Source organism: Nicotiana sylvestris, chromosome 10 (genome assembly GCF_000393655.2).
Source record: "Nicotiana sylvestris chromosome 10, ASM39365v2, whole genome shotgun sequence".
NCBI lineage: Eukaryota > Viridiplantae > Streptophyta > Magnoliopsida > Solanales > Solanaceae > Nicotiana > Nicotiana sylvestris.
In genome coordinates, this window is record NC_091066.1 from 148,537,673 (window position 1) to 148,551,656 (window position 13,984).

A 13,984-nucleotide genomic window follows, 5' to 3' on the forward strand; every position below is an offset into this window, starting at 1 on the left:
AATAGTGACCATTTTTACTACAGGATAGAAGGTCTCCTGGTAGTCCAACCCCTCCTGTTGTGTGTATCATTTTGGCCACCAAACGAGTCTTATATCTTTCTACCTCTCCCTTAGCATTATATTTCACCTTGTATACCCACTTACATCCTATGGCCCTCTTACCAGGAGGTAAGTCAATCAGAGACCAAGTATGATTATCAAATAATGCTTGAACCTCCTGTTTCATAGCTGCAACCCAGTTTTCATCTTGTAGAGCCTCTGAATAGGAATCTGGTTCCTTGATGACATAATAATTGCAAATGGAATCAAGATAAGAAGATGAAAGAGAGGTGTAAGACATGTAGTCAGACATAGGATAAATGCAAGAAGCTGAAGTGTGAGTATTGGGTAGGGGACCATGTACAAAATCATTTAACCATTCATGAGGTCTAGAAATTCTACCTGTTCTCCTGGTCTGTGGAGGAGAAGCAGTAGGAGAAGCATTAGGTAATGTATGATACAATTCAGAACCACTGGACTGTGTGTAATGTCCAGGTGATAGCTGTGATGGACTGGTTGTTTTAGGAGTATCTTGTACAGTAGGGGACGATTCTAGACTACACATGGGTGCTGAAGATGTTGGAGAAGGTGATTGGGCTGAAGGTGAACTATTTTGGACAAATGATGACTCAAAAGGTGAATCCATATGTGGCATAGATGCAGGATATGTAGGAGTCCTGTTGGCATTTAGTGTTTCAGTTGATTTGAATGGAAATACATCCTCCTTAAAAGCAACATCTCTACATATGAAGAGTACTTTGCATGAAAGTCTATATAACTTGTATCCCTTTTGTGTGCTAGAATATCCCATATGTACTGCTGCTTCAGATCTTGGATTAAATTTTTCTCCATTGGTCCCAGTGTTTGTTGCATAACACAAGCTGCTTATGACTCTCAAATGACTCAAGTTGGGTTTTTTGCAAAGAAAACTTCAAATGGTGAATTATTCCCTAATACTGGGGTTGGCAGCCTATTGATGATATACACAACATTAACAACACAAATACCCCAAAATTGTAAAGGCAGCCCTGCTTGAAATCTAAGTGCCCTGGCCACTTCAAGTATATGTCTGTGTTTTCGTTCGACTAATCCATTTTGTTGCGGAGTATGAACACAAGAACTCTGGTGTATGATACATGCATTACTGAACAAAGCTTTGTAGAAAGAATTTAAAAACTTAGTTCCATTATCACTCTAAAAACCTTTATTGATGCATTAAACTGAGTTTATACAAGCAACAGGAATTCCTTAAGAACAGTACTAACATCACTTTTCAGAAGTAATAGGAATACCTATACCATTCTACTACAATCATCCACCAAAGTAAGAAAGTATCTGCAACCATCAAAAGTAGGAACCCTATATGGACCCCAAACATCTGCATGTACCAAGTCAAAAGGCTTTGCAGCTCTACTATTGCTTATGGGAAAAGGAATCCTTGTTTGCTTAGCTAGAGGACATACAGTACAAGACTTAGTGTTATTCATGTTACTTCTAACTAGAGAGAGTTGTTTTAATATCCTTCCCGAGACATGCTCTAGTCTCCTATGCCACAACTCCTCCTCATCATGTACTGTTAGGAACAATGAAGGAAAAATAATGATGTCCTTTTATTCTTTGAGTGCCAGTGATACAGATCCTCTTCCATTCTACCAATCCCCTTCACCTTCCCATTGTGAAGGTCTTGCATTAGACAAAAATCAGGATAGAATGCCATGAGGCATCTCAACTCCATTGTCAACTTTGCTACTGATAACAAATTGAACTTGAATTCAGGGACACATAAAACATTATGTATGCTTCTTTGTAATAGTTCAGAACAACCTATGTGAGTAATGGGAACTCTACTACCATTAGGTAATAGTACCTTCTTATTCTCACGTTTAGTTACTGTAGATAACATATCACTATGTGATGACCCACCATGTCATCATGCCACATAGGTGCCATTTGGCATATATTAATGTCATGTGGAAGCTTACATAAGAAGAAGACTAGAATTTGTGAGAAGATTCTAGAGAGGTATGGACATTTCCTTAGGAAGAACTTAGATCCTTATGGATTTGCTAGGAAAGTCCTTGGAATCTTTTAGGCTTGTAGAGAATTCTAGAAAAAGTCCTTATCTTGTAAATATCAAGGACTTGTGTAATAATTACTCCCTCCGTTCCAATTTATGTGAACCTGTTTGACTGGGCACGAAGTTTAAGAAAAAAATGAAGACTTTTGGAATTTGTGGTCCTAAACAAGTCCAAATGGGGCCCAGAGTATTTGTGTGGTTATAAAAGCTTCTCATTAAGGGTAGAGTTGTAACTTTAAGCTAAATTGTTACCAAATTTAGAAAGGGTTCATTCTTTTTGGAACGGACCAAAATGGAAATAGGTTCACATAAACTGGAACAGAGGGAGTAATATTTACACACTAGCCCCTAGGAGACTAGTATATAAAGGGAGTCATTCATTTGTAATTCATCAAACAAACAATTCAAGTTCTCTTTAATACAAAGCTTCCTTTAACAATTCTCTTGTGTTCTTTCTTCCATTCTCTTAACGATCTTGAGTGTAGTAAGGCTGACTTGACATAGCAAGAATGTGATCAAGTTGTGCAAGATCGTGAGTGAGTTGTCAAGTGCCGCACGTGTACTTAGTTAACAACTAATGACGTGACAATGTGGAATCAGAGCGAAGGTTTCAACTAAGGGAATGACGAATGACGGAGAAATTAGCGTTGCCAACACCCAAGCCAACGTCATCCAGGATGCTGTTGGCAAGAGTGGCCGTAGCAAAAAGAGGAATGTCACCAACAAGAGCCAGGAGGTGCCACCTGAGGTTGGGTCAAACGAAGGGCTTACATCCCAATAACCATATGCCACTGAGGCGAGCGAGGATGAAGTGGAGCTCTTTCCAAAGGACACCTCGCTTGGTAAAGAGTGGGTGATGAAGATGAATACGGGGATGGACGGCGTAGAAATATTTGGCCAACGCTTGGGGAAGGTGGAAGGAACCCTTAATGTTCTTGAGAGGCACACTCTTGAAGAGATTAAGAGTATCCGAAATTACTTGGAGGGATGTACACAGACTGAGATGGAACTAAGGCAAACCATCACTGCCTTAGAGTGCAGACTCATGGAGGCTTTGAGTACTATCGATGCTATGAAGGCAAAGATACAGTCACTCGAGGAGCATGTCAATGTTGGCGTGACCGAGGTAGCCAATAATGTTGTGGTGACGAGGGAGGCCAAGATTGAGGCTCCCAAACCCCCGGTGTTCAAAGGTGTTCATGATGCACAAGAAGTGGAAAACTTCCTTTGGCACTTGGAGAACTACTTCAGGCACGACAAAGTGAGGGACGATGAGGCCAAGATCAATATTGCGGTATTGTACCTCTTAGAGACTGCCATGCTATGGTGGAGATGGAAGATGGCCGACTTGGATAAAAGTCTATGTACTATTAGCACATGGGATCAGTTCAAAGTGTAGTTCAAGCGACAGTTCTTTCCAAACAATGTCTTGTACGAGGAAAGGCGCAAGCTTAGGGAATTGAAGCAAACAGGGAGCATACGTAATTATGTCAAGGAGTTCACTACCCTTATGCTTCAAATCCCCAACCTTACCAATGATGACTTGTTGTTTCACTTCATGGACGGGTTGCAAAATTGGGCTAAGCAGGAGTTGCAACGCCGACAAGTCACTAATATAGACCAAGCCATAGTGGAGGCTGAATCATTGATGGATTTCAAGCATGACAAACACAACAAAGGCAATGGAAAGGAGTCAAAGGTTAACAATGTCAAAGGTGGGGGAGACCGTCGCAAAGTCAAGGAGATACAACAACAATACTCCAAGACTCAAGACTTCAAAAGTTGAGTGGTCGTCAGGGCTACGCCGAGAAGAAGGCGCAGGTCGAGAAGAAGGGATGCTATATATGAGGAGGGCCACATGGCTTTAGGAATTGTCCTGACCTCAAGAGCCTTAGTGCCATAGTACGTGAGCGAAAGGAGCAGCCACACGGAGAGAGTCCGAGAACCGCACAGTTGGGTATGATCGGATTATGTGGTGTTGTCACGAAGCAAACTATCCAACCTACCGAGAATGGTAATCAGTACGTGCATCTCACCATCAACAACAAGCTCGCTCGTGCAATGGTGGATAATGGAGCAGCTCATAAATTCGTGACTGAGGCTGCCGCAAAGAGACTGGAATTGAAGCTTGCTCCAACCAACTCTCGCGTCATGACCATGAATGCCGAGATATAGAATGCTCGTGGGGTAGCTAATGGAGTTGGTGTCAAATTGGGAACTTGGAAAGGTATGAAAAACTTTACCGTAATCGCTATGGATATCTTTGACATCATAATGGGGCAAGAGTTCTTTAGACATTGTCATACTTTAATCGACCCCTACCTCCAATGTCTCTTGGTTATGGAGCGAGAAGGAGCTTGCATGGTACCTACAATGACTATGCCACATGGACAGAGCCAAGCACAACTCTCGGCTATGCAGGTTTTCAAGGGGATCAAGAAGGGGGAGCTGACGTTCGTGGCAACCATCACAAGTTTGGAGGAAAACAATAGTTTTTAAGAGACATTGTCGCCTTGCATAGAGAAGTTGCTTGAGGAAAACAAAGATGTCATGCCCGAGGAGTTGCCTAAGCACCTGCCACCTAGGAGAGAGGTGGATCACAAGATTGAGTTGGATCCAGGGGCTAAGCCACCCTCATTTGCCCCATATCTTATGGCACCTCCCGAGCTAAAGGAGCTCAGGAAACAATTGAAGGATCTGCTAGATGCTGGTCACATTCGCCCATCAAAGGCACCTTTTGGCGTATCGGTATTGTTCCAGAAGAAGAAGGATGGATCGTTGCATTTGTGCATAGAATACCGAGCACTTAATAAGGTCATCATGAAGAATACGTACCCGATCCCGCTCATTGCTGACTTGTTCGATAGATTTGGGAAAGCCAAGTACTTTACCAAGGTGGATCTTCGAAAAGGCTACTACCAGGTTCGCATTGCGGAAGGGGTTGCGCCAAAGACAGCATGTGTGATGAGATATGGAGCCTTTGAGTGGTTGGTGATGCCATTCGGCTTAACCAATGCACCGGCCACAATTTGCACCCTTATGAACAAGATCTTCCATCCCTACCTTGATCAGTTCATGGTAGTCAACCTAGACGACATAGTCATCTATAGCAACACCTTGGAGGAGCACATGGAGCACTTAAGGAAGGTTTTCCAAGTCTTGCGAGAGAACGAGATATACATTAAGAGGGAGAAATGTGAGTCTGCACAATCAAAGGTGCACTTCTTGGGCCATGTCATTAGCAATGGAGAGCTACGCATGGACGAGGTTAAGGTACGTGCTATCCAGGAGTGGGAGGCACCTATAAAAGTAACTGAGTTGAGATCCTTCCTTGGCCTTGTTAACTACTATCATCGGTTCATCAATGGATACTCAGCAAAGGCCGTACCATTGACTGAGTTGTTAAATAAGAACAAGCCATGGGTTTGGACGGAGCATTGCCAAAAGGCATTTGAATGCCTTAAGACAGCTGTAACAGAGGAGCTAGTCTTGGCATTACCTGACTTTGCCAAGACATTTGAGGTGCACACAGATACCTCAAACTTCGCCATTGGGGTGTCGTGATGCAGGATAAGCATCCCATAGCATTTGAGAGCCGCAAGTTAAATGAGATGGAGCGGCGTTACACGGTACAAGAGAAGGAAATGACTTCCATTGTGCATTGCCTTCGTACATGGAGAAATTATCTGCTGGGTTCGAGGTTCGTGGTCAAGACTGATTATGTGGCTACTAGATACTTTTAAACACATAAGAAGCTCACACCAAAGCAGGCTAGGTAGTAGGATTTCTTGGCCGAGTTTGATTATGCGCTAGAGTATAAGCCGGGAAAAGGTAATGTTGTAGCCGATGCCTTGAGCCGGAAAGACGAGTTTGCTGTAATTACTTCAGCAAGATAGGACATTAGGGAGGCTATAAAAGAAGGCATGCAACATGATCTAGCAACCAAACAACTTATCAAGTTAGCCAACAAAGGCAAGACGAGACGGTTTTGGATAGAAGATAGCCTACTACTTACCACAGGTCGGCGGGTCTACGTGCCTAAATTTTGAGGCATTAGACGACGGATCATAAGGGAGAGTCATGACACAATATGGGCTGGTCATCTAGGTCAGCGTCACACTAGGGCCCTGGTTAAGTCAGTCTACTATTGGCTACGCATGCGTGATGACATAGAGTGCTATGTGCAGACTTGTCTTGTCTGTCAACAGGACAAGGTTGAACAACAACAACTCGGAGGACTTTTGGAGCCACTACCAGTTGCAGAGCGTCAATGGGAGAGCATAACTATGGACTTTATTACTTGCCTACCGAAGTCCGATGGTTATGGTACTATTATGGTGGTCGTGGATAGATTTTCCAAATATGCCACTTTCATGCCCGCCTTAGGTTGCACAGCCAAGGAAGCCGCCAATCTGTACTTTAAGAACGTGGTGAAGTATTGGGGCTTACCAAGGCATATAATCAGTAATCGAGACCCCCGCTTTACTGGAAACTTTTGGAGAGAGTTGTTTGACATACTTGGTACGGAGCTGCACTTTTCTTCTAGTTTCCACCCATAGACGGATGTACAAACGGAACGAGTCAATACCTTACTAGAATGCTACTTGAGGCATTATGTAAGCGCGCATCAGAAAGATTGGGCAAAGCTCCTAGACATCGCCCAATTCTCTTATAACTTGCAGCGGAGTGAGTCCACTAGACGGACACCATTTGAGCTAGCCACAAGCCAAAAACCACAAACTCCACATTCATTACCAGCCGCATTCGATGGAAAGAGTTTGGGGGATTATCATATGGCCAAAAGATGGGAGGAGCAACTCGACACTACTAAGTCCTACTTGGATAAGGCAGCTAAGAAGATGAAGAAGTTTGCAGACCGTAAGCAGCATCCCACATACTATAGATTTGGGGACATGGTCATGGTGAAATTTAACCCAAGACAGTTCAAGGCACTACGGGACATGCATCAGAATCTGATTCGCAAGTATTAGGGGCTATTTAAGATTGTCGCCAAGGTAGGCAAGATCTCATACAAGCTTGACATGCCATCGTATCTCAAGATCTGCCCTGTCTTCCATGCTAGAATGCTTAAGCCATATCATGAAGATAAGGATGATCCGAGTAGGGCCCAATCAAGTCGGGCGCCAATGACTATCACCGCCTCGCATGATCGGGAGATTGAGGCTATCATAGATTACTAGGCTAGGCGAAAACAAGGCAAAAAGCCACCACTATGTTCCTCGTCCATTGGATAGGGCAATCACTGGAGGAGGCCACGTGGGAACGATATGAAGACTTGTGGCAATTCAAAGATAAGATCCGAGAGTTTATGCAGCAACATTGCGCTGCGGTCGTCACAATATTAGGTGGGGGAGAATGTGATGACCCGACATGTCATCATGCCACATAGGCACCATTTGGCATATATTAATGTCATGTGGAAGCTTACATAAGAAGAAGGATAGCATTTGTGAGAAGATTCTAGAGAGGTATGGACATTTTCTTAGGAAGAACCTAGATCCTTATGGATTTGCTAGGAAAGTCCTTGGAATCTTCTAGGATTGTAGAGAATTCTAGAAAAAGCCTTTATCTTGTAAATATCAAGGACTTGTGTAATAATTATTTTTTACACACTAGCCCCTAGGAGACTAGTATATAAAAGGGGTCATTCATTTGTAATTCATCAAGCAAACAATTCAAGTTCTCTCTAATACAAAGCTTCTTTTAACAATTCTCTTGTGTTCTTTCTTCCATTCTCTTAGCGATCTTGAGTGTAGTAAGGCTGACTTGACATAGCAAGAACGTGAGCAAGTTATGCAAGATCGTGAGCAAGTTGTCAAGTGTCACACTTGTACTTAGTTAACAACTAAGAACGTGACAACTATCTCCCACCATATGATTTGTGGCACCACTATCTACAATCCACTTATCATTCCTATTATTAGGAGTAGAGGGAGTAACAATACGTGTTGTTTTAGTTGCTGCTTCTGTCTCAGTATTGTCACCTTTGTTCAACATCTTCAAGATTTGATTATATTGTTCCTGTGTGAATACCATGGGTGCTGGAATTGCATTCATACTTGTTGCTCCTTGACCTGCAACAACATTATTCATTATTCCTTGACCCGGATCAAAACCTTGATTCCCATCACTAATGAGGTTTGAATCACGATGTTCTCCACCAGGAAAGCATCTATGTCTATTGGTGTTATATCCTTGATTGTAAACTCCACAACTGTAATTCCCAAGATAATACTGGCTAGGGATCACATTAGTGTTTTGGTCCAGTTGTCTACCAAATGACACCGGATTGTTCGCAGATGGCCCATTCTTCCTTTATAGTTTGGGGGGTAACCAACCAAGTGGTAACAATTCTCCTTGGTATGACCTTTTAGTTTGCAATGTTCACAAAATAAATTGAAGTTTCTTTTTTGTTTTTGTTGTCCACCTTTTGCACTCCATAATATTGTAATGTCATTCCCTTCACTATGGCGTTAACTCCAGATGTTGGTGTCAATTGACTCTCACTTTCAATGATCATTGCATATGCTTGATTCAAGGTTGGTTCTGTTGTTTTCATGAGAATTTGACGCCTCGACTGGTCATGTGAGTAGTTTAATCCAATGAGAAACTGAAGCAACCGTTGTTGTAAAAAATGCTCTACATTTTCCTTGGATTTTAGGCAACCACAGTTTGGGGAAGGTACCATTGCGTCATATTCTACCCATAACTCTTTCAGCCTTGTGAAATACATAGAAACAGAGTCTGTTCCTTGAGAAATTGTTGCAATTTCTTGATGTAATTGAAATATACGTACTCTATTTACCTTGTCTAAACGCTCCCTCAGATCTTCCCATACATGATGCGCATCGGATGCATAAACAATTCTACTGAATAGATGCGGCGCAACTGTGTTCATTATCCATGAACGGACAATCATATTGCATGTTTCCTAGTGCTCATGAAATTCAACATCAAATAATTCCTTTCTACAAGTTCCGGTAACAAAACCTAATTTCCGTTTGGCTTGAAGTGCTATATGCATCGACCGTCGCCATAGTCCATAGTTCTCAGATCCTTTGAGCTGGATCAGAATCAGAATTGAACCCGGAATGTCTGATGGATGCACAAAAAGCGGATGCGTGTGATCGATTTTAGATTTAATTCCTGTAGCCACGACTCCCGTTCCATCTTCATTCGCCATTTTAGCTGAATTGGGCAGAAATTACAAAACCCTAGCTTTGCGAATTGGGAGTTTGGAACGATTTCTTCACGATTCTATAAGAAATTGGAAATGCAATATGCTTCGAGAATTAGGTGAGTTGTGAGTAAAATCCCGACCGATTCTCGCTGCTCTGATACGATGTCAAGAGCTTGAGAGCTCTATTAATGGTGGAAGAGATGAGAAACAGAAAGGACGGAAGAGAAGGAAGAAGATTCTGGAATTTTTTTTATTTCACTAACTGACTTCTCAATACACTGTACATGGTTTTATACTAAAATAATTGACTTCTTAATTACTGTTGCTAACTCTAACTGACTAACTAATTGTGACAGCTCATTTACACCTCAACATTGTCATCCCTAGCTATCTCGAGTACCCTCTCCAACCCTCCTAAATCTGCCTCTAATTTGATACTCAAAATCCATGAAAGGTTGTCTCTACATCCAAAAAGAGGGAGCAAGGGCGGCCAGAGGGTAAAGCCACTAAAGCGGTGGCTTTAGGCCCCGGAATTTTGGGGGCCTCAATTTTTGTTTCCCAATTCTTATTTGATGCCCGATATTTAATTTAGGATATTGATTAATTCAAATTCGTACTGTGTAAAATCCATTAAAGTGGGAACTGTTCCTTGTAAGGGATTTTTTTCGTTCCAAATACTGAAACATAATAATTTCGATTAAAGAAGGAGATAGGCTATCCATCCCACCACAACTCTTCTCGTGAGGCCCCAAATCTTTTGAAGAAAAGATTAAGTATTTCAAAGTAGAAAAGTAAAATATTTTATATAAAAAAAAGAATTACATTAATCATTAGAAAATATGTAATACACTTTTAAACTCTATTTTTCCTTATATTTTCATCATTGCAACAAGTATATTGAAACATCAAAAAAGTCTTTTAATACAAAGTTATCAACTTCTTGAATCATATTATATTACTTAAGATCATACCGCACATGAGATATTAAATGATTTATACAAAAATATTTAAGTAATTTTATTCTCAAAAACTAGAAAAATCTACTTCAACTAAAAATATATAGTATAACTTTTTAAGGGACTCACATTAAAATTTGACTTTAGGCCACTAAACTTATTGAGTCGTACACGAGAGAGAGTCCTCAAAACATATTGAATTATCTGTAAGAAGGGAATCCAAAATAAATTCTATCTCAGAAACTAACCCCAAAACAAAAGAAAAAGGACCGTTTTCCAAGAAATCAGAAGAAGAAGCGTAAACAATGGCAATTTAATCATGCATACAGTGTCAGACTGGTTGAGTGAGCATTACATCAGCTGCGTCAGAATATGTGAAATACGAACTCTCAAATGGCCGCAGTAACTGATTCTAGGGTGAAATGTTGTCCTTTGTTTCCATTGGAGAGAACAAATATAATAATTTCAAGTTTAATTTCCTATCTTCTTTCATCTCTGCCATGCACAGAAACCTCTGTTGTCTTCTCTTCTGCCAATCTGCGCTTGGATTTTCCATATCTCTATTTCAAGAATCATTCAGGTGCCCAACTGTATTATGCAAATGCTTATTTTTCTTACAAGAAATTTAAGTACAATGTGATAAAACATAGTTACACTACTGGTGTAATTTTACTTATTACATTACCTTAGTAAACATATTTATCAAGTTATCAATTACTACGTAATACTTATTTTAAGAATTTATCTGTCATTATCTTATTAGTGATTTGATTATATAAATATATGTGCATGGACCTTAAACTCTACTTAGACTACCCTCAAGTCTAATTGAGGTTTCAAAAATCTAGTTCTAAATTTTCAAGCATATGACAAAGAATAGTGATATGCCTCGATTTCCCAATGAAAATACAAGGATATCGACCTGTTGGGAATGTTTTTATTTTCTTAGCTCCACCATCCATCTTGGATTTTACCCATAGTTAGGTGATAAAAGAGTAAGCAAAATACAAATGTTATGTTATAATTGATTTGGTGTAAACACGGCGCGTGACGCGTGTGAGTAATTGTTTACCAATAATAACAGTCAACCTATGTATTTCTACAATCATGATTATGTGAAGAACTCACTCCCTTAAAGCATAAATCAAGAAACCATGTTATATTAGCTACAACACGTTCTAGTTATTACTAAGACACACAATTCTGTAGCTTCCTGTACTGCATTTCCAAGCAGAAGGCCCAAATTCTTGGCCTTTAAAAGCCCAACAGAGGCCTGCAAAGGTTGATACTACTTCAAAAGTAAAAATTGCACGGTATAGCTAGTTTCGGACTGGTTATTCAAAAATAGCCAGCGTTTACCAAATCAATAAAAAATAGCCACTATTTTGTTGCAACAGAGACCGGTCCAGCATAATATACTAGAGTTCGGTGCACCTGTGTATGAACTCCAGCATATTATGCTGGACCGGTATACTTTGCTAGCTCCAGTATAATATACTGGAGACTGGAGCACCGGTGTTCCAAACTCAAGTATATTATGCTGGATCGATATACTTGCTGGAACTCCAGTATATAATGCTGGAGTTCTAGTGTACTTATGCTGGAACTCCATCATATTATGCTGGAGTTCCAGCATACTTATCATGGAATACCAGTATAATATGCTGGAGTTCAAGTATACTTATGCTGGAACTCCAGCATAATATATTGGCGTATTTTTCGGGTTTTGATCAGTGTTTTCGCTCAAATTTATCTTTACATAAAAAAGTGGCTAAATTTCAATTACTTTTGAAACTGGACTATTTTTGAACGACCAGTTGTAAATCTGGCTATTTTTGAATTTCTTCCACTTCAAAACGCAAACGAACCACAACAACATCAACCCAGTAAAATTTTACAAGTGAGGTATGGGAAAGGCAGAGTGTACGCAGGTCTTGCCCCTATCCCGGAGGAATAGAGAGATTGTTTCCGAAAGACTCTCGGTTCAAGAAGACGAAAAGAGACAGTAGATTCGTCACAACAACAAAACGCAGATGAACAATAAGTAACACTTAAATGTGATACAAGAAAATATAACTATATTTAAGTGAAAAACCCTTGACAACACTTGGTCAAAATATCTTACGTCTGTTAACTACTATTTCTACCAAAAATATTCCAGCAAAATGTCACTCCTCGAACAATCCAAAACATTGCAGTTCATGCTGATTTCTACAGCATGCAGATAGGTAGTTATAACAGAGCATAGATCTGTAGATGGGATTCTGAGAAATAACTCTTATCCCAATCAATTGTTTAACAGTAGTAAGGTAGTGTTTTTAAGAATTTTTAAAGTGTTCCAAAAAAAAAAAATCTAGAATATTTTGGAAAATATAAAACAAACATCCAAAAACATATTTTTGCAAACTTCTCCCCCAAAAATTTCTTAAAATATTTTTAAGACTATTTATTATGTTTGGTTGTTTACCGTCTAAGATACAGTAAAAACCTTACACTATATATGAGATACTCTTTGTTTTAGTACAAAACTGAGTTAGTTAAGGTTTTTTTCTTTTTTCACTTAGAATCCCCTTTTATTTTCTCAAATATATTATCGAACTTAAGAAAATTTTCGTTAATAGTTGGACATAAACATGCCACTGACGTTATATTCTGGGCCATATATGCTATTACTTTTTTTTTTCCTCCAAAATATATGCTATTACTCACTAACAAAACTCTACTACTACCGGATTTTGCCGTGTAACATTATCTAAACCCTGCTTATCAATCCTCCATTCCTCTCACCCTTTTTTATGGGTGACAGATATGAGCCATTTCTTTAAGTTCAGTGACGACATATTAGAGCCATTTTGTTACGTTTAGTGGCATAATTGAGCTATTTTCCCTGGTCACCACCACATCCTAACCACCGTAACACCCTAAATATTTCATCCTGAAAACACAAACATATTTTTAATTCACACACTCATGTACTTTTCATATCCAGTTACACCTTCTTAGTTTACTCTCTTTTAAGTCTGTTTATTTTCTTTTTTCTTAAATAAATTTTATGTCTTTTTACAAGCCGCCACCACGTCCTAACTACTGCAACACCCCAAATTCCACCGTAAATGTACATACATACTCTTAATTTACAAACTCATCTATAGTTTTCCTACCTAGCTATATCTTATTGTTGTACTCTCTTTTAAGCCTGTCATTTTTTCTTAACCAAATTTTATGTATTTTTTAAATCATTTTAAGAGCTATAAAGTACGTGAAAATTTTGAATGATGTAGAATAAAATTAGGTTCATAGTCCAATTAAATAAGAGAATATTAATTTTCATGTAAAATAAGAATGATAGTATAAACTTGTCCTCTTGTAAATTAAATTACGTTTATTTCATAAAACTAGAAACGATAGAGGTTTATATAGGAATATGATTCTAAAAAGTTGAATATCATGCGCTGAATGATAAACAGAAAAATAACGTAAGTTGGTTGTTTTACCCAAGAGAGTTATGTATTACAAGGAATAGGAAAAAGGCTCAAACATGCCATTAAACTTAATCAAATGGTTCAAATATGCCACCGAATTTAACAAAATGGTTCACATATGCCGCTCATACAAGAGGGAGATAGAGAAGGGGAAGGCTAGTAAGTAATGAGGGGTTCACATATTTTGTTAGTGGCTAATGACATATATGGCCCAAAATAATAATGTCGT

The 13,984-nt window shown here is 39.5% G+C and overlaps 1 protein-coding gene across 1 annotated transcript; it reads right to left on the reverse strand.

Moving 5' to 3' along the window:
- Nucleotides 1-7,975: 7,975 nt before the first annotated feature.
- Nucleotides 7,976-9,035, reverse strand: LOC138880107 (uncharacterized). Its single transcript, XM_070159768.1, has 2 exons — nt 8,565-9,035; nt 7,976-8,371 (listed from the first exon to the last, which is right to left on the reverse strand). The coding sequence occupies exons 1-2, from the start codon at nt 9,033-9,035 to the stop codon at nt 7,976-7,978; spliced, it is 867 nt and encodes a 288-aa protein (XP_070015869.1).
- Nucleotides 9,036-13,984: the final 4,949 nt, after the last annotated feature.

Coding starts and splice junctions, on each gene's coding strand:
- LOC138880107 (XM_070159768.1), bottom strand. CDS start 9,035: ATGAACACAGTTGCGCCGCATCTATTCAGTAGAATTGTTTATGCATCC. Junction 8,372..8,564: donor AATATTATGGAGTGCAAAAG/GTGGACAACAAA, acceptor ATCCCTAGCCAG/TATTATCTTGGGAATTACAG.